Source organism: Camarhynchus parvulus, chromosome 3 (genome assembly GCF_901933205.1).
Source record: "Camarhynchus parvulus chromosome 3, STF_HiC, whole genome shotgun sequence".
NCBI classification, from domain to species: Eukaryota; Metazoa; Chordata; class Aves; order Passeriformes; family Thraupidae; genus Camarhynchus; species Camarhynchus parvulus.
The window spans coordinates 52,554,434-52,576,794 of NC_044573.1; the positions used below are offsets into that span (position 1 = coordinate 52,554,434).

At 39.7% G+C, this 22,361-nt stretch overlaps 1 protein-coding gene across 5 annotated transcripts in view; it reads right to left on the bottom strand.

The window, feature by feature from the left end:
- The window catches only part of ZDHHC14 (zinc finger DHHC-type containing 14), a 94,995-nt gene extending 72,723 nt beyond the window's left edge, over positions 1 to 22,272 (bottom strand). For 2 of the 5 annotated variants that reach the window (XM_030944373.1, XM_030944370.1), the window contains exon 1: positions 20,202 to 21,519. In XM_030944373.1, coding sequence (XP_030800233.1) covers positions 20,202 to 20,452 — 251 coding nt within the window. In that variant the 5' untranslated portion in view covers positions 20,453 to 21,519. Of the gene's footprint in view, positions 1 to 20,201; positions 21,520 to 21,657 lie in introns of those variants that run through there. The other 3 variants (XM_030944374.1, XM_030944372.1, XM_030944371.1) reach the window with 2 other exon arrangements.
- Between the last annotated feature and the right edge of the window lie 89 nt (positions 22,273 to 22,361).

Below are 22,361 nucleotides of genomic sequence, written 5' to 3' on the forward strand. Positions count from 1 at the left end.
GACAAAGATGAAATTAGTTGCAAAGCCCCACTGTCAGGAAACAAGGCAGGCCTACAAAGAAACTCATTTACAATTTTCATACAGTGAAGAGGATGCCTCAAAAACAGTATTTTGAACAGGCATGCGATGGGGAGGGGGAGTTATATATTTGAACTTACAATCTACAGATAGCCTTTTCACAATTAATATGATACCAGCAGTTATGACCCATTCCTATCCCACAAATTTTTAACATTCAGCTGTGAAAGCTTAACTGTTCCCATATAGTTACTTTAACATTAAGTATTTTTTTAATAACATAAAACATTACAGCCACAAAATAACAGAACCACACACAGAAAGCAAAATAGTTTGACATCCACTCATAACACAAAGCTCTTCTCTCTCCTTTTTAATGCACCATCACAGCGGTGGTCACAGAGAGTAGCAAGAGGGCAGGATTCCACACCTTAGGAAACAAGTTACAGTGGCCTGTAACCAACAGACCAGGTCAGCTGGTCTTTGCTTGTTGAGTGCTGTAGAGACTACCACCAGCAGTGAGTGAGAACAACTCACAAACCAGATGTCAAAGATCTGCAAAACAACCACTTCAGAGGTGGTTGTTACCTATTCAAATTACTTAGCTGAACATTCAAATGGAGCATAGTAATTACAGCCAAGCTGCAAGATCCAGATGTTCTCACTGCCAAATTGGTCTCACACTTATTTAAGAGATTATTTCCATAAAAAGCCTTATTCCAAATGTACCTCAACAAGGCAAGAGAAGCAAGCCACCCTCCACGTGCCATTGTGGGCCAGTCTGCTGTCCTGCCAGTAAACTCAAGACCAGTCCTGCAGTTTGTTTGCCTATGCTTTCATTGTCTGCCTTTGTCTAAGTTACCTGGTTAAATTGAGGCTTTCATGACTCATTCTGATTCCAAAGCTAACACAGGACAGGTAAACTTGCTAAATAATCCTAAGTACTAGTTCATTAAAATTTAGGAGTTCAGTAATGCAAAGAGTAAGAACAGATTCCATGAGCATTTATTTTATGTAGTTCATATCAAACATATTTTCCCACATTATTGATTTTTAATATACTTCTTGTCAATGCTACTCTAACTCACTGGAAGGTGACACATAATTTAGAAATTCACATATTTAGAGCTCTGTAAATCACATGGAAGCTCTTTGGAAATTTTGCAAGTTTCATCCTACCTTTGATCTTGGTTCAATAAATTTAGGATACCGGACCACACAGTCTCTAATAACATAATTGTATAAGCTTCCCCAGTGGCAGAATATGCCTGCAGGCACTTGCCCTTTCCATGTCACATGTCAAGACAGCTGGTAAGTGTACATATACAGCTCCAGGGCTTCCCAGAAACTATGCACACACCATTCAAGAAATCAGCCAGGCAAGAGCTAAACACCACTCCTAATTACTTGGTCCAGCTTACCTCTAGCCATCAAAGCTGTGAGCATCACCAAGCTCTTCTCACCTGTCATTATTCTTCCAGGGGGAATAAAGAAGCCCAACTCTTCCCAATTACAACAAAATACATATCATAGGTGGCATCTGAAAAAAATATGCCCAGGACTACAGCACCATCACTTTCGAAAATCCCATGGGCTTTGCAAGAGATAGACTAATGAACCACCTTAGTGTGCAATAAGCAAGTTGTACGTTCACTAGGCAGGGTGTGATTTTTCCTACTAACAATAAAATACATTTACAACTAGATGATTAATATGAACAGACAAACAGATCATGCTTTATAACAACATATTTTTTTAATACCATCCAATCAATTTTGCAACCTATGAAATTTTTCATGAATTACATTTCCTAAGACAGTGAATATTTATATTGATTTCTTCACACATAAAGAGTCTATGTGATTAAGACTATGATTACTCTAAACTCTAGATTGTAGGTTCCATTTAAAACTTTTCCATGAGTCACAACAGCATCTCTGGTTCTGAAAGTTCACTTTTTAATATCCCCTCTATGTAGTAATAGTTGCAATGCATTACATAACTAATATAACTATATTTTATTCAATATACAGCACACCCCTTCTCCCAACCCCCAGCTGTGCTGCATTATTAATAAAGACATGAAAAACAACAGTTCCAGATAAAATCCTTCTAGTATTTCATAGATATATTCATGAATAATGGCAGTGGAACCATCTTTGGAAGTTACTCTTCTTCAAGAAAAGATCACAAATCACTTCAGATTTACCACAGCTAGCAAACAACTTCTAGTGATGACAATTCCACAATCTTCCTCGGAAATTTATTTCAGTTCTCATCCATAGTTGTTATTGGAAAAGGCTCTTTTCTCCTAATGTCTACTAAGCTCTAATATGAATTCTTCCTCCTGCAACTTAAAAGTCATAATGTCCTGTCACATCCTAAACGATGTGGAGAACTATTTTTTTACCATACTTCTGCATAACCAAAAGAGTAAATGTAACTCTCTCAGCACCATCCCCTGTTGTCATCTCATTGCAGGGGTTCCATACTGTTGTCTCCTACCACAAAAGTTTCATACCTTCTTAGTGTTTTCTGGTCGGCTGCTCCTCAGAGCACTGACTCTTTCTTCTTCACAAAGGAGCCAACTGACTCCAGTTCCCTTCTCAACCAGGCACCCCACTCTTTTATAGCACTTTTCTTCCCGTTGGTTACAGCTGTGGCCTGTTAAAGTCAGGCCTGTTCCTAATCTTTGCTAATTGGCCCAGCTGCAACTCCTTAGGGGTAAGATTACTTTCTACACTATCTTTATTTTCTTATATTCTAGCCCCCTACAATCCCCTCTGACTAAAACAAACCCCAGCATTTTAAAGTTATCTGAGGTCATGAGAGAGAAGGGGAGGAGAAGGAAGAAATTCTTGTGATTAAGAAAACTGCCAGTTTTAGTGATGAGTTCTCCACTTTTGAGAGAAATAAAAGGGAAGGTGTTCAGGAAATTGAAACAAAAATATTCAAAACATTTCTCAATTTAACAACCTAACCCATCCATTGTTAAGAAAGCAATACCCAAGGAAATACAGTATCTTCCATTATATTGCCTGCATCACTCCACGCACCATCAGGACTATTAGGAAGGAGAGTGAGTGCTCCAGTAAAAGCAACATGCTCAAGTAATTAAATACATGCCACTTCTGATCTACAGTAACAGTTTACACTGATGTTAACAGGATTTAACAATTTTTGTACACATCATAAGCACTGCCAGTGATGTCTTCCAAATATGTGAAGATTTCTCTTCACAGAAATCATCATACAAATCTGAGAAGAATAATCTGATCTAATCTGGTTTCTGAATGGATTCTTAAAGTCCTATTTGTCATAGTTCAGTGCCCCTCATTAAGAATAGGTATCTTTTTACAAATTTTGCATTGTTGTTTTGCACAACACAAAGCACACAACTTGTTGAATTGCTATCCTGCATCCAACCAAGCAACGCTGCAAAGAGAAATGTACTATTCTGAAGGGTATGGTTTGACTATGTTAGTCCTACTAGCAGAATACAAACTGAAAACAAAGATTCTGAAGAACAATTTTAAGTATAAACATGTGAAAAAAAAAGAAGGTTGTAGAAAAAAAACCTGGGAAGATACCATCTTAAGATACAGTACCTCACAAAAGATATTTCTGGTTGTAATAAACAAGACCTTAGAGCTGGCTTTCAATTTGTAGCATGAATTGTGCAAAACACCACATTTCTAGAACACAAGTACATGTCAGATACCTCTTAGTAAAGGACGTAGTTTGCCCCCAGTCAAAAAGGAAAAAAAAATCTTGCATCTCTCAGTGGCCATTTTCTCCTTTTCATGTGTCAAACTCCACCCTACAGATATACCTTTATTAAACTGATGACACAGCTGTGTTCACAACCACGAGATGAAGAGACAGATGCAAATTACTGGACTCAAGCTCTCCCAGCAGACAGCCTCATTTATCAAAAGCCACAAACAGCAGTAAAATTTAGTTGATGTCTTATTAGAAGAAAAAGATAACTCCTCTAAAACTCTGCTGTCATCAAATAAAGAAAAAGGTTTGTTTGTGGACGAATTTTTGCTTAAAGAAAATTCCAGAATTCCAGTGGAACCTGCCAATACAAGAATCCATGGCATTCAGCTACTTTAACAGGACATGCTCCTCATTCATTTCCACCAGTGCTGCAATCCCTTCAGTGTCCTGTGGGTCTGTGCTTTAAATGAGGGCAGTCAGCAGCACAATACTATATGAAGGGTCAGTAGTTCTGAAATGCATTCACGCCCATCACTCAGAAAGACAGCTGGACATAGTGACCTTCAGAACAAGGTTCATCTTTTTTCCCAGACTTTGTGCAAGAAAAATAAACTCAAAATGGCAGGGAACCCTCATAACTAGCTGAGGAAGCAGCCAGTGCCAATCTTACTGCAAAAAAGTCAGACTGGAATAATAAACAACAACAAACAGCAAAGCAAAAGTAGTTTTGCTTCTCCATCCAGACAGCTGTTTAGCATTAACTAGGTTTTGTGCCTGCTGACCAACAGCTGAAAAAATCTCTACTGGAGCAAAAATTTTCATCCAGCATGTCTGTCACACACATGCACACATCTCTGAGTTGTCTGTAGAATGATCAGCACCTGACCCTCTTACAGCTACTACTTACAGTTAAACACTACTTTGATGTATTTATTATTTTTTCATCCATACTAGACCAGTACTGTCACTGGAGAACCAAGCTGATCTCCTCAGTTTCCTCCACTGGTAAATGAACTTTAGTCCACTTTAGTCAACACAAGCTGTCTACTCAAAAGGTAGAGTCATCTTACAAACTGAAAATAAATTTAGAACTATGATATATGACCAAAGCTGAAGCAGTAAATTTTCTGCACCTTCAAAACAAAACAAATTAATATTTAATGATGATATATAAAAAGCACACATGAAAGCTGATTGTCAGAATCAGAACACAGGAATTATATTGGAAGTAATGACAAAAAATGATAGCAAACAAGAAGGTTCTGAAGCACTACAATATGAAAATGTAAACCAGCCAATATAGGGCTGGCGTAATTATCAAACTATCTGCATTACATTACCTTGTGAAAAATAGCATCTTAAGCACATAAAATGGTCACAAAATGAAAAGTGTAAACACTAAAAACCATTATGTTATGGACCTTGCTAACCTACATTTGCTACAAATTCCATGTCATCAAGACCTAGGCAGTTTCACTGGTCACTTTTGCACACCACATGTTTCACACCTGATGAAAAGCAGTATCAGTATTTAGGGTTACAAAGTAGGGTTTATATTTTTATTCCTATACAACCAGCATTTAGCCACACTTGATCAAGTATTCTGTACAATGCATTAGGTACCAGGTTAAAAACAGGTGATTCATCAAGCCACCTTGTTTTATACAGCAGAGCAGTAGCCTCCTGTGCAGAACACCCAATTCCAACAATTCACAAAAGTACCCTGTTGCCTGCAAAGAGCATCTCCCAGTTTCTTCCAGTAAGTACAGTGACTAACTACACTGTTGAGCAGAAGAGGCAGTGCTGCCCCTTTTATGCTCTCTGAAAAGATCCAGAGGAAGAAGTATCAATCCACAGAATGTAACAGTAAAGAACAAGCACATGCAAGGTGTTAGTACTACAAGAGAAGAGAAGGGAAGATAATGATTTGGGAGGGAGTATGTGGAAAAGAATAGAAATAGTGCCTGTTTGGGAACTTACTGGTCTAATAACTACACACAGAAAAGCTATTCTAAAACAAACTGTAAGACTGCTACATTCAAGACTGCCAAAAAGAAATAAAAAGCCAGCATGCCTGTAGAAGGTAAATTTGATACTCTTCTGCCAGGCTCCTCTTCTTCTGCCATGTGCCTTTTAGTTTAAGACCTCCACCTCAAATGCCCCCAGAGAATCCTGCTTCCCTTATACCTTTAGGTGAGACAGTTCTGGAGATGAACTGGAGTTCATACAAAGATGATTTCTGCATAATAACACTGTACAGAACTCAAGATTGCAGAAACTGGAAGGCAAGGGGTGAATGAAGCAATTTAAAAAGTTTCTTCATTTATGCTGCCTACAGCCACAGGTGAAAGCAGCTCCAAAGAGCAGAGCTTAATTCCCAAAACCTGTAGCTGTGCTACCAAACTCGTGGTTAGGCTGGCATTGCTCAAAACTGTAATTTCAGTGAAGGAGTTCTGCCTTGCCCTCAGAGAGGCATGCCCAGCAGAGGCACAGCTATCAAATTTTAGTTGTTAAAAATCAAGTTCTTGGCAAATGTCAGCACTTTTATGAAGACAACACAACACACATCTTTGAGAGATCGCCACACTTGCAGAGTCCTGCCTACGTACAGCCAAAAGTCAGAATAAGCCACTATCTCTTCTACATGTAACCTGCAAGCCAGTCTCCCCACACTCTCTCTCACCATTATCATACTGGAAGTCAAAAAAAGAACAGTGCTGGTCAGAACTACAGAGTTTCCTTGTCATGACAAAGATTAGCACAAGAATGGTAAGAAAAGCTGGACTGAAAAAAAAACCCCACAAAAAAGAATTTGAAACCTTGAAGCACTACCAGTATAACTGCCCATTACAGCTCTCTTTCCTGACCCACTCTTAAAACAAATATATAAATAACCAAACCGCAAAGGAGTCAAATAACAAAGTTCTTTCTATGCCTCATGCTGTCATTCCCAGCATTCTTGACTCTGCACCTATGAAGCAGGACTGTCAGCATTTCATCACATGTCTTGTCAACATTTTGTATCTATTCACACCTATTTTTCATATGTTTATTTCTTACTTTCAGGCTCCAAAGGCAAAGGGATGTTGATAGGACACAACATGCATAAGCAACTTAAGAGTACAGTCCAACTATGCCTACAGTACTGGATGCAGTAACAACTGAAAAATCCAGCATGTGTATCCAAAGTTATTACTTTGGAAATATGGAAACAAAACAACTTTCCTTTGAGTATATGAAATTTATTTCCAGAAGCAAATACTACAGCAGTTCAGTTCTTCTCCGCTTCTTATTCCCCCTCAATCCCCAACTCTTCTGCATGGATTGAAGAACCTTCCAAAACTGTCCACCTTTTTCCATCAGAATATGAGGACAAGTATAGCTGGCTGAGGGTTGCACTCTTTCTGAATGAGTAATAGAACTATGCAACTCTTATCTGTGGGGATCAACTTCAGTAACAAATCATACGCCCCCCCCAAATCTTTGATCTTTACTGGGCAGTCAGAAATAACACTTGCAATAAAGCTGAAATTAAAATATTATTATATGTGACAATATTATTTCAATAAAATGTCACTTCTTTTGTATTGAACTAAGAAGCAACAAACTTTTGATCTCCTTTTGCAAAAGGCATTTCTTTGTTGCAACAGCAAGAATTAGCGCCAACAACTGTTTATAAAAGTTTCAGAACAGAAAATAAACTTACTTTCACCAAGAACAGTCAACCACTGGGTAAATGCACCCTCACTACCATTTAGCAACCTGAACTGTTGGTTAAAGTTTTCTAGGATACAATAACAGAAAGAAAGGTATGTGCATTGGGAAAGGCATGTTTACCTTTCAATTGAGCTGGATATCAGCCCATAACAACTTCACTTACTGCGACTCAAGCATGTCAGTTGTTTTCCACATATCAGACTGTTTGGATTTTCACATTCATAGTCATTTGCCTGTTTCTGAAACTCTTCTCGAGTATGAACTGAGTAAAAAAGCAAAATTATTTTACTCCACCCAGTCCCTGTAGGCTTTCCTCTGCAATGTCCCTCTGCCCTCCAGCACACTACTTGTGATACACTCAAGTACTGGAAATGAGATTCCAGCTTTCAGAGGCCAGTATTAAAAACAATGCACAGTGCAGCTTGATCCTAAAAGAGTCTGTGGAGGAAAAAACCCATACTCTAAAGATGAACACTGATCTCATCAGTGATGAGAAGTCTCAAAGCCTCCACACCTCAAGGTGAAGAGAGCCTTCTGAGCTTTGGGTCTTGCAAAAGAATGATTACCCTTTCAAGGTCTTATATTGAATTATATTAATCTCTGTCAGATTTCAGTCCACAACTTCTTCCCCATCTTCTGCTCTATAGACAATTCCTTCTGCTCTAATTAGCTTTAGGTGTCTTATTTAACAAAATCATTTCAAAGGCCATTTTTTAATCGCACTGTGAATAGAGACATACACTCCAACAGTCTCTTGCATGCAGCTGTTCAGGTTTCGATTAACTGCTTTATCGTCCTTCCTACAACCTCCTAAGCTGAAAGATTCAACATTTGCAATAGTAAACAAACCAACAAAACAAAAACCCCACCCAAGCAGGCAACTAAGTGGGACTGTGGAGAAACATGCTATTCCCTACGTTGTTTGCTATCTCAGCTGAAGCTGGGAGAAATGGCAAGGATTGACACTACTCCCATCCTGGCTCAGTTTGGCATATTTTGAGCTAACTCAGCTGTTTTTACACAGACTAAAGCCAGGAAGCGTTCACGGAGCTTTCCATAGGCTCTGCTATCAAATGCAATACAATGCATTGGCTCTGCAGTCTGGAAATGGGGAACACAGATTACCCAAGATATTATGCAGGGAGAAACACTGCTTCAGTTACTGCTTATGTTGTGTTACAAATTGGATGTCTTTAAAAAAAACAGAAAATCTCTAAGATATGAACAACTAAGGGGTGCTATTTGAAAGATGCTGCAATTCAATTTCTACAAACTACAACCCAGTTACTTCAGAAATAAAGTATGGTTAAAAAGTCTGAACTCTGTACATTTTCATTAAGCAACTAAGATGTTCTGTTCTCACCCTCACAGATGCCAAAGAGCCAAGACTACTTAACAAGTTTGCTAAAGCTGGGATACAGGTCCAAATCACAGTGGAGATGATATGACAACCTCCTGCCTCCCACTAGTAACAATATTTTTTCTGAATTTTCAGAGATTCAGCTCAGATCTACAGCAGCAGAAAGTTTTTCTTTCTGTGGGCAGAAGGGAAGGACAGTCTTTGTTCAGGAAGGGAACTCCCTGAAGTGGCTCACTGTTGGGTGGGGAAAATAGCAGAGCAAGACAAAAGAAGTGACATCTGAGGCCTGGAGAAGGGAAGAGGTGGGTTCATCCTTTTCAGCACTCTACAATCATCAGAGCTATCTTCCTGCAATGGAGACTTGTAAACAGAAAGGAAACTGGGATGCTCCTTTAAAATACTCTAGAGCTTTGTTTGAATTCTTGAGCAGAATGTCAACTTTTGGTCTCTCAAACAAAACAGGCAGGTCTACAGACATGGAGTTCACTCTAAAAAAACAGTGCTTTGGATATGTGTTATGGGAAGATGTCCCCCTTGTCTTTCACCATCCTTGGAGAAACTTAATTCTGATAGCTGCTATGGGACATAGAGATTCATATATATATATATATATATTTTGCTTCAATAAAATACACTCTGTATCATTTAAGCTTTCTTATCTTATTATTTTATTTCCAGTTTTTAATCCAGAACTGGACACTTGCCTTGCTGGAATTATTTACACATTTAATTTTTTTAAGCAAATCACCCTTTAAAGGGAGCTTGGACTAATCTGACATATCTAGGGTGTTTTCCATTCCCCAAAGATAACTAATCCAGCTTTAGCAGCTTTTCAAACAAGCCATTTCATTCATATCTAGGAGTTTAGAAGCTGGAACACACTATCATTTAAGGTACAGAAGCTGATCTTGTCAAGTAACAGGCTCAAGGAGGAAGCTGAACCTGCAGGATCTGAAGGACTTTTTGACCTGGCTCAAGCACAAGGAGAGAGACCCCATGATTTCACATATCTGCAAAATGATATAGGCAAACAATGCAGATTACAGAGAAAAAAAACCAAACAACATACGCTCATTTTTAATGACTATGGAAAGAGAAAAATTAAGTTTTTCAACTTTACTGCTTCACACTCCTACAGCAACAGTGATCTTAGCCTATTAAAAGTGAACAAGTGTCTAGGAATACTGATGGAAGGAGAGAAAAGCTTACAAAAGCAAGACTAAGACAACCTGATAAACATATAAGACTGCTGGAACAACTGTATACAAAGACATTCTTCTGTATGAAATTTATTAAAACCTAATGCTGTTATTTATAAGAAAAGAAAATACTAACTATAATTCAGCAAAAGCCAGTGAATAGTAGAGGGCAAAGCTTGATGAGGAACAGCAGAAAAAAACAGGAAAAGAACCTCCAAAAACTGTTAGAAAATGCACTTTGGACTGAGAAAGCCACATTCAAATGTGAGAAAAGAGAAGGGTCAAAAAGAACAGCTATGACTTTCACTTTCGTTAGACTGAGACTTTAGGTTCATATTTTATGACTAGATAAAACTGAAGTTCTCTTAAAGTATGCAGGTGATAAATGAGTCATCAAAACAAGATTCAAATTATCTTGCTAGATTAAAAACATCTTGCTTTGCCGTGTTATGGTAAGTTCTCTGATTTTCACAGATAACACAGGGCAGCTGAGGTAGGATAGGAAGTCTGAAAATTCGGTCTAACTTCACCAGATCAAAGCAAGGTCAGGTAGAGGAGACTGCTCAGGTCTGTATCTGGCTGGTTTTCAGTTTGTCCATAGTCTCACTGGGCAACCTATGCCCATGCCAAATCATCCTCATAGCAAAAAAAACCCCTACAAATAAAAAAAAAAAACAAACAGGCAGGCAGATGAGAAAAACAAAGCAAAACAAAACCAAAAACCAAGAAACCCCACCCTTCTTTCTTCTGTTTTAAAGGTAATTTATTTTGTGTCTTGTCATTGAACACAACTGAGAAGGGTCCAATGCTCTTTTTTTCCATTCCCTCTCCCCCATCACGTACTTATTAATTAGGCTTCCCTCACAAGCTTTCTCTTCTCCAAACTAATGCACTGAAGCAAATCAGAAGTGAATAGCCTCTTTTAACCATGCACTCCAATTTTTGGTATCACTCCATGCAGCACACTTCATGAACACATCTACCCTGACTAGTGATAGAGTTTACTTGCTGTTCCCATACCCTGTGACTCTCAGCCATGGAAAGAGCTCAAATGATGTTAAATAATAAAAATATCTTAAAAAACGTATTTTTTCCTCATATAGACACATTATGAGCTTCAGCTCTAAGGAAACCACACTCACAAGAAGCAAGTTTATAAATGCTTTTACTTTTCTTCCTAGTACTTTTAAGTGCTCTACACAGTTCCAAATAAGGAATTCTAACTCATCCATGTACTAACTGAACACTAGAAAACCCTTTCTGCTAAAAAAAGTGTTTACTAAGGAACATGCATAGATGTGCCATGAAAACCCACACTATGTGCACAAACAAGCACGCCAGCAAAATTTAAGTACAGGCTGATCTGACATTCACTTCTCTGCCCGGAATCATGGCACTCGTAACCAGTGGGGTACCTCACAAGTGCAACGGACACGCAAGACCAGGATTGCAAGCTCCTGATATACAGACAGTGATATACAGTCCAAAAAAGAGGGGATATAAAATTTATCAAAATCAGAAACTTTTGTATTGGTACTCCTTTTGCAAGGTGGTGGGAAGAGGAAGCTTCCAATTCCTGACCACGTTTTTAATCTACATTCATAATTTTTAGTATTATGCTAAATATTTATGTTAAATATTAATAAATTCTAATATATCTGTTGCTTGCTCTTAAGAGCTGATATATATTGATCACATGTACAAGACACATATACTAAAGCCTTCAAACTAATTTCATAGATTCATTCAATGCAGACAGCGTAAAAACATTATTTTGCACTTAAACTACAAAATTCACTTCAGATTTTATGTACATCAGCTTGTGAGTTCAGGGTTTCTGTTTTCAATCTGATTTTCAGTATTCTATTTGATTAGTTTCATAATTTATTTTTTTTACACAAGAGTAAAATTTTTAGAACCAGCTGAACTGACTGCATATTTACTACAACAAATGCACACTGCCAGCATTTACTGCAGTAAGCAACTTCAGGGGACAGCAGGGGTGGAAAAACATAAAACCAGCTGTGATCTCATTAGCCAAGCTCATTATGCAAGACCTCATTAGGCACCACCTCACATTAATGTAAATAAACCCTATGGACACTGATGAAATGGAAGTGATCATACACAGAATTGTATCATCATATATAATCATCATATATAATCACTAAAGCACACTGTCAACTTAGTAGTTGAAGTTCTAGGATCCATTTGGGTAAGAGCTCCACTGATGCACACTGCAAAAAGCCCCCTTTGACTATTCACTGCTGGATGAGCAGGAGCTCAAATACAAACAGAAACCACACAGTAAAGGGACAGGACATATGTTGCCCTAAACTGAAACTCCAAAACAACTCCAGCATCCTTCCATAAGAATGTTTTATGTTAGTACCATTGAGTACTTCTGCAACATGAGAAACAGAATTTTACGTGGGGCTATTACATATAGGCTTCATCTCGATTTCTCAATTTGTCTCTTTGATTTGTAAAAAATTTATCCACTTTACAGTTTTGTATTAATTTCTGAAATACAAATGAGCTGTAACTATATGAAGTCTAATAAACTTTTGGTAGTTCCAGCTGACTTCAGGGGAATTTCCCCCCCTTTCTCCATCAGCTTTGCCACACCAAAGATGAACTGCACTGCTGTGTGCAAACTTTTTACTAGTAGCCTGCACCTCAAGTGATCATCAGCTACTACAGCCTCACTTTCAAGAATAACCTACCAGAATAAGAAAAATTTCCTAGATAAAGCTGTTCAACTTTTTAAGCAATTTTTCAAAATATTCCAGTATTTTAAGCTAGTGCTGTAGGGGTTTTTGGCTGGGCCATTTTGAAACAAGTATGCAGCTTAGAAAGTTAAAAATATTCTCCAATTTCTCCTCTTCTGCAGCAATTTTCACTTTCTCATTAATTAGTTTGTGCTTGAGTGCTACAGTCAACAGTTCAATGCTGCATTATAACAGAGACCATTTCCATTAGAAACCTTAGTTTGCTGGGGTTTTTAACTACTTAAAAGTAAAACTTAGGTGTTACAATCTACAAAAAAACCCATATATTTTTAATGCAGTATTTTGCCATCCCTCCCCCTGCCCACACTGAGAAGAAAATTTCTTGGTCATCCAGATTCACTGAAATACTTAGTTTTGTATGAAATGCCATTTACAAAATAATAATGCAACATGACAGCTATGACAGAAATTAAATCATATAGCAACGAAGGTATTTTTTGCATAATTATCCCAATTTTCAACATGAAATTAAAGAATACTTTATATGAACTTAAACATTTAACATGATTCCTGAGAAACCAGCTTGAACAAACACCTGAAAAAGACCATCTTTCCTCTAAAACACAAATGAAAATTTCTGCAGAGTTGATATGAGAAGACTTCCAGATAGCCACATGACAATACCAGTCTTCCAAGAAGAACAGATAGATATTTCAATCGTTTAAATTTATTTAATATGACTACACTAATCTCCAAAAGATACCTTTAACACACATTCATTCAGACAAAGGGACAACAGCACCTACTCAGGGAAGGACAAAACAAAAGAGGCATAATATGCACATATCAGTAATAGAAACCTCAAACTTTTCAGTGATAAATTAAGATAGGTTGTACCAAACAACTGTCACAAGATTACAAATCAAAACCCCTATTCTTGAGATTCAAGATGTAGAGAAGTATTAGCTATCAGCATTTGTAAACATATGTATACATACATGTATATACATACATATACACACATATACACACACACATATATATATATATATATATATACATATGTGTATATGTATATATATATGTGTATATATATATATATGTATTAAAAAATAAGAACTAAACTATTAAAATTACCTTTTTTCCCTGCTTCTCTGGAATTAATATAAAATATTCCAGGTAAGGATTTATACCTATCTACAAGACTTATGGTGAGCCTAGCTATCACCCACCAGCCAGCAGTGACTGAATTTCCCAAAGCTTTGGGTGGCAAAGTTGACTGTTAATGTTCACATTTCACTCTGAAGATGCACATGGATTGATGATTCAAAGCTACATAATGATTTCCTCGAGGTCCCCGAATGATATAGCATCTGAGAAGCCAACATCCCATTACACCACTATAGTCCCTATTTTCATTTCCCCGTACCTCCACAAAGAAAAGCTGGAAATGTAAGTAGAAAAATAAAAAAGTGTTCAAAACTTCTACATGAAACAGCAGATAAAGGCCATCAACTAAGCTGAATATAAAAAAAACCAAAAAACCAGCCAAAACAAAACCACCAAAACAAACACCCTCATAAAGAAAGCAAAAAGCTGTTTTGAAACACGGGTTAATGTTACAAAACCACTAAAAGTTTCTGCAGTTTCAGGGGAAGACACAACTTTTAAAAACATGAGAGGTTATCCTTCCTTCTGTTATCCACACAGAATTTTACTGTGAAAAATGAAGCACTTAATCATTGTCCATTTCCATGTAAATAGACCTAGCCTTGAAAAACAGAAGGGCATGACCTAATATCAAATGCCTTTAGTTAATTTCTGGGCAGAATTATTTCAATTTATATCATACAATTCATTCAAAGCAGGTTTACAAGTTTATACTGACATACCTGCTCAGTGATGCACTACTTTTGAGATATGGTAGTACAAAACTGCTCTCTTTTGGCCAGGGACAAACTTCAGCAGACACACTTGCTCAGATCACTGAGAAACTTAGGAAAGTCTTCTTTTGTAATGAAAAAAGTCCCTCATCAAGAAAATAGTATTAGATATACTTAGTAGATTAAGATATTTGACTCTGACAGTTAACATTTTCAGGGCAATTAAGAGCAAAGAATAAACACTCTGTTTGGAATGCATACGGTCCCTTAGAAATCATTTGCTCAATACAAAGTGTAAACCCTAAAGATTAGACTTACTCTATTCCACGTCTTTTTCACTAAGTTATCAGAGATGCATAATATGACAAAATAAGGAACAGAAATATTCCTCTGATTTAATTTTATTGACAGGTTTTTTAAAAAAAAACAACAAAGTAAAACTGGGAGAAAAGAACACCTACTCAACACCACACTCACCTATGTCACCATGCACAATTAGGCAGTGACTGCCTTCCACGTAGAAAAGGATGCAGTTCTCTTGTTGAATAATAATTTTAGCTTATATACTATGATTTTTGCTTTAAAATCCATTTTGACATCTTCAGCTAGAAATGCCCTATAAGTTTAGAGCAGCCTCTAACAGTTGAAGTCGGATTGGTAGCACTTTCTTCTAAGAACTCATAGTTTAAGGACAGGGTCATCAAGAGGCACAAGTAACTTATAAGAGCAGAAGAACAAAGATAAAGGAGGTTATCAGAGGAACTTTCCACCTACTTGGCACACAATGTCATGCTAAGAGACCACCTTCTGCAAGAGCAGAAAACACCTGCCATAAGATGACAAGGGCTGTTGATACCGCAGTGAAAATGCTCAGCTTACTGACATCAGTGTTTACACACAGAGGTTTGTTGCAGTGAGCAGCAAGTTACACCACTCCAGCACAGAAGTTCAATATTGAACAATCCACACACGGCATCAGAAAGTGTGACTCATGAATGTTCTCCAGTCACACCGGTTTTCAAAGTGGGAGGCATGGAGCAGGTTGCCAGCAACAGCGAGAGCACAGAAATCAATGGTTTGTACACACGTATGCACATAAACAGCCTCAGTTTAAATAATTTTCCAGCATACATCCTTTGCAAGAAAATGCAATTACACAAATGCTCACTAAAAAAAAAATTTAAAAAATCAAGTGGTAGTTAGCTCAAAACAAACAAACTAAAAAACCCTCCAGCTTGCTGAATCAGTGCAAGCGTCAAATGGTATCAGAAGTGATAGAGCTCTGATTCACATTTACAGAGAAAAAAGCTGCACTGCTTCAGCCCTTCCAGCATCCTACCATCTGTTTCAACCTTCTTCCAGAGCCATTCACCCTGCAAAAAAGTTGACAGAAGAAAACATGACTCTGCCGGAGTCAATTCAGTTCAGTCGGCATCTTCCCTTAAACCCACATTTTATGGGAAGTTTAATTTGCCTGCCTGAGCTGAAGCAGCTCAGGTGCAGACATGTTCCTTCCTGCCACCTGCCCAGCAAGGCCCAAGAGGAAAAGGAGCACCCAGAGGCAACTCACAGTAGCAACATAGCTGAGGTCATCAGCCACCTCTCTGGAACTCATGATCTTGTGTATCCACATGAGATTTGTCATTTAACGACAATACGTTTGTTTCACAAATCCTACCGTGTTAAATGTGTCACTCAGGCCCCATTTTGCTTTCCTGTAACCTACAGAAACAGGACTCCAAATGACCATGAGCAAAAAAGGCTCTTACTTCTTTTGAATATGTATACCTAGCTGTATAAGTGCAGTAAGTATAAAGTATGTTAGTTCTGCCTCTATTGCACAAATAAAGGACTTTACATACATGTAAATACAATGGTTCTACTGGCTACACACAGCAACAGATCCGCCCTTCAGTTACAGATGCTAACCCTGCTCTTTGGAGAGGTAATTTGTTTTCTAAGGTTTAAATGCAGCTACCTTGATAAATGAGTGCTAAGTAGTTTGGAAAAATACACATCTCTGTGTACTGGTGCAAGGCAAAGGAAAAAAACAAAATGCAACACAAAGTCAAATTTACAAGAAAAAAGAAGAAACAGCTAAATAACTCAAGGTTCGGGTTAGAAAAAAGTTTCAAGGTAAAGTAACGTACCCAAATTTCAAAGACAAATTCAGTAATTTGTGGTGTCTCATCCTGAACTATTTAAAATAGGCATAGTTTTTAAGAACAGCTCAGCACAGCATCCCTCTTAGGACCCATAACTGCTTGCAATCATTCACATTACATTTAATAAACAAGTTATAGAAATAAAACTGCTTGTTATTTGCAATCTCTTCCTTTGGAAAGGGAGGGAAGCAGGACCTAAAAATATTTTACCTGCTTGAAAACTCAGGGTTTGTTGTTTTTCTTTTAAGCAAATTCTGGCTTATCTCTTTGAAAATGAAAAAGAACAGTGAAATGATAAAAGGAAGAAGTGGCGATGCACTTTGAGTATATGAGAGATAAAAGTCAACAGAGAGAAAGGAATAAAACCAGCTGAAAGCAGGAGCTCGAAAAAGTAGGCAGGAAAAAAGCACAAAAGCACAAATACAAAGCAAGAAAGATTACAAAGACATGACTCAATGTCAAAAGCTATACAGGTCAAGATGTGTGACATACATTTGCTTCTGGAGACATAGGATTTGCTGACTCTGAGAAATGTATTTCTTCCCTGAAGAGTGCATTCCAAAGCACATGAGATACAGCTCTGTATGTATGGATGTCAAGAGTAAAACAGAAGGGAGGGAAATCACACTGAAGGAACAAACGAAACCAAAGTATAAAGGACATGTCAGCACGTTTATGTTAGCATGATGCTTTCCAAGGAATTAGCTGTCAAAGTAATCTTTCCTACTTCCCCCCTTTCCAGCCTGTAACCGGGGAATAACTTGAACCATGAGTACCCATTTTCAAGTTTCCAAAATCAAAGGGAACAAAATAATTTATTTTCACTGTAGCAAAAAAAGAACAAACATTTCCAAGAACATACAGGTCACCTTCCTCTTCAATGGCAGTCTGACCTTATGTTTCAGGGCACACGTTCATTTACAAACCATTTGCTCCGCAGGTACATGAAGGATTGAAAGACATTTCTGTCATATTCAATAAATGGCTGGTTAATGAGGAACACCATAATCAAATCAGCCAATAATGGCAGTGACACTTAACACTCAGGATGTTATCACTGATCAATACACACTACTATGAACAGACAAAAGTAGAAACTGCTTGAAAGTAACACTCTTCAGTAAGAGACTCCCCTCTTTCTAACATTAACAATCCTCTGCAGTCTAACTATCACAGACATATTGAACACCATTCTCACAGTCTTCAGATTGGGGTTTTAATTAGCCTTCAGAGGATGAGTAATAATTTTTCAATGCAAGGGCTTTCTAAAGACCAAAATCATTATCAAAATGAAATACCATTGTCACCTTCTACTTTGATTTTCCTTAGGAGTGCAAGTGATAGAAGAGTGACTCAAAACCAGTACACACACACAGAATTTATACAGTTCTATTATATAAAGCCCAAGATTCCTCCCTGCTTCAAGACTGCCAGTAAGAGTAAGCACCAAGTATATATGAAAATCCTTGACTAAAAATCTCGTCAATTACATATGGTTACACTGCAAATATTCTCAAATACACAATGGAAGTTGCAGAATTCAACTCTGGTAGAGCATGTAGCTCACAGTAGCGATGAAATCAGAAAGTGATGAACAGCTAGCAGCCCATCCTGTTTTAGAAGTTCTGAATCATGCAGCTGCAAAAAAAATTTATCTCTGAAAGATCAAAGTGTTAAAACATATAAATAAATTGCAAATGGTGGCTTAATAAATGAGTTTTACAATCCTGATTATAAAACATTATACTTTCAATGCTCTGGTACCTCCAGGAAGTCCAGCAGGCTTCAGGGGCTGTGCTGAAGGTGATGAGACTGCACACAGACAGAAGTGTCAGCCTACATAGAAAAGCTTTCCAAAAGCTTAATCATGGCAAAGGGCAGAGAGTAGCACCCAGTCCTAATGCAATACTATCATACTAATAAAGGTTACACCTCTCTGCACCTCTGGGTGCAGAGAGTAGCACCCAGTCCTAATGCAATACTATCATACTAATAAAGGTTACACCTTTAATACCTATTTAAAACCAGGAAAGTAAACACACTTGCAGTATGGATACCATCATTGTCTGTGTTATTTCAACTACTCAAATGATACTTAAGCTCCTTCATAATGTCTGCAGGAGAATTTACATTTAATAAACCCCTCTAAAGTTACCTGGAGCCCACTAGTGACAATTCATCTACTGAGCTCACACATACATTTAGCCACTGGTTACCTCCTGAGCATTTTTACTTTCTTTACTGCTACCACTATTGTTAGGATGATCTGCATTTAACAGGTAAAACTTAGGGTTTGTTAATGTCCTTATCTTCTGGCTTGAAGACACCAAGTAATGAATGACCTTTGGTTTTCAACTGTACTGTTTAGCAAAACAATTTCTGGAGGCAGCATTGAAGCTTAGTTATAAATAATAGTTCTTATTGCAGAAAAAAAGTAATTTGAAGATATTTTACTGCCACAAGTCAAACCACAATAATTTAAAGCAGGTAAAGGAGCACTACTAACCCTTTAAGATAACTCAGTTATTCTTATGGGAAATATTTTAGCAGTATGAATTTCTTTGTACTTGGTTCCTAAATAAAAGTAAGTAATTAAAAGTTACACAATATTGCTCACATCAAGTGCCTAATTCTTTACTGCCATGTGTAGTCAATTTAACTACTACAACATAAGAGCAAAAATCAGTATATTTGATTTGCTGTCACTGTGTGTTCACTTTATACAGATGAAGGGGACTCCAGAGCTACAGAGAAAAAAGCCCTAGAAGGATGCCAGAAGCTTACCAAAAAAAAATACAGTCAAAACCTCCAAAGCAAATGTAGCTTCAACTAAGACTAAACTCCCATACAAATTATCACAAAGAGAAAGTAATGCTGTTACCTAGTGGTGGAAGGCTAGGTAAATGCAAAATTGTACAGCTCTTTTTTTTCCTCCTCACTTCAAATTCTCATTTACAAGCTATTAAAATGATGTCAAGAGAAAAAAAATAATCATGCCCAATTAATAAACTTATGAAAAAAACTGTTTTTCTTGCATTCAGTTCTGTGACAAAGGGTCAGTATTTTTTGCATGTGCCAGTTCTGATTCTCAGAGCAATTGACAGATGAGGAGCCTCATAATTTCCTGGTCATCCCAAACCTGCTATTTTACACTCCTCTTTCAAGAGCAGCAAGAGCTGGAAACCTGTGGTATAAAAGCAACTTCAATTCTCATTAGTTTTCCACAGAGTATGATAACCCAAACTGTATTATGCGCCCCTCAGCATCTTATCAGATGGTATTTTCAATTATATAAATCAATATTGGTGGAATTCTCCTAAATAAAAACGTTAATGCTGCTTTCAGCCAGAAAGTAAATATCTAGAGGAGGACAAGGGATATATGAAGACTTTAAAGTCACTTACTCAAATGCAAAGAAGAGTCCACTGGTGACCAAGATGAGAACAAGAGTCAGGTAGAAGACTCCAGTCTGTCGAGCCATCATGATCCTCCCATTGCAGAAGAATTTGTTTCTTCCAGGAAAAACCTCCCATTTTCTCTTGGGAACTGATTTCTTTTTCTTATGGGGAGACTCCATGGGAGACGAAGAGCTGTGTGTGCTGATCTGACTGTATTCACAGTCTTTCATGGGCCCACTACCACCTCCAGGAGTCATCAAGAAAGAGTAAAATGTGGGGAGAACCCCACCAAAAATATATACAAATATATATGTGCAAATATTCTTCTGACCAAGAGAGCCCTCTCCACCAGCCCCAGTTAATAAAAAAAGCAAACAAAACGATGAAAAGTCTGCTACCAGACTAGCAATAGGTGTATCATGCAAACACCACTTAACTCTTCAGAAACCAAAGCTGTCATATCAAAAACGCTTGAGAGGGATCCTTCCTTCCTCCACCAGCTACAAAACAGCCACGTAGAACAATCCTTTTAAAAACAACTTATCACAAAACAGGACAAAAAGAAAAAAAAGTAATGATAAATCAGTTAGGCTCTCTCAAAAAAAAAAATCAGTCTTTTAAAATCAAGTTTATTTTCAAATGGGAAGGTTTTTTCCTTCCCACGCACACCCTGAGAGTTTTCTTCAAGGGTCAGAAGGTTGGTCAAGGCAAGGTTTAGCAATCGAGTCTATCATTCATAGAGATTTGTTATAATCCTCCTTTGCGCAGCAGATTCCACTGCTAAAAATGACCATTCCTAAGACGTTCCCTCGAGAGACACGCGAAACAAATCATTAAGGGGGAGGGGAGGGGGGAAAAAAAAAAAAAAGAAAAAAGGCAAGTAAGGAACGAGGCTGCAACTCCAGCTTCCGAAGAACACTTGAAGCTCTCCTCTTCCCGAAGCCGCAGTCCAGCGGGAAGCGGCCGCCGCTCCACGCAGACCGAGGGGCGCAGCGCTGCCCTGTCACCGCTCCACCGCGAGGGATTCTCCCGAGCCCGTGGCAGCCCGGGGCACGGCCGCTCGCCGACAGACACCAGCGCTTCGGGAGCGGGTCCTCCTCATCCTCCCTGCCCGCGCCTCCCCCTACACAACAGGTCCCCGCCGCCGCCTCATGCTCCCCAGCGCCTCGGCCCCGCGGCAGGGAGGGTGTGAGGCAGGGGACACGGAGGCTTCTCCGCCGCTAGATCTCTGCCAGCACTTCTCCCTCCCCGCACCATCCTCGCCGCCCGGCTCAGCGCCGCCGCTCGCACCCCGCCCCGCCGCAGGCTCTCGCCCACGGCCCGCGGCGGTGCCGGGCCCGCCCCCGCATCCCGCCCCCTCCCCCGGCGCACGGGAGCGGCTCGCCGCCGGCGTCCCCGGCTTCGCTGTGCTCCGGCCCCTCAGCAAGGTGAGGAAAAACGCCCGGCTTCCCCCTTCGCGAACCGGAAAGCGGCGACTTTCTCTTCACCCTTCTTTACGAGCCTCTATCCAGGTTTCCCCCCGGCAGGCAGACCCCGAAGCAGCAGCTGCCACCACCTCTTCATTTTCAGGGGGAGGCGGTAACCACCGCAGCGCCGGCCGCCCGCCCGTCCGCCCGCCCGCCCGCGGGAGGAGCTGGCGGGGGACGGGACCACACAGGCGCGCGCCCTCCGCCGCTCTCAGCCGGTCGGTCACTCAGCCGCTTCTCGGCGACAGGGCAGCAGGTCCCTTACACTAGCTGGCCCGGCCCGGCCCTCTCCCCGGCCACTGGAGCGCAGTGACTGCACTAACTCTTCTCCATCGCCACCTCCCCGCAGGCAGCCGCCCACCGGCCGGGCTGGAAGCGCAGGACAGCGAGCCGGGCAGCGGGTGTCCGCGCTGGAGCCCCGCTCCCACTGCCTCCCGCTCAGCCGAGCCGCCCCCGACCCACGCTCCGCTGAGCCGCGAGCGGTGCGTGCCGCCAGCCCCGGGCGGCAGCCGCGTCCTGCCCTGCTGCCGCTGCCGGGCCGAAGGCGGGCGAGTCCTGCCAGCGAACGGTGGACACGGAGAAGCCCCGCCCGTGCGGCCCGACCTAGCGGGATCAGCCCCCGCCCCGTGCGGGTTCGGACACGGCGCCCGAGACACGCCCCTCTGCCCGCCGGGAGTTGTAGTTTCACTCAGTTGTAGTT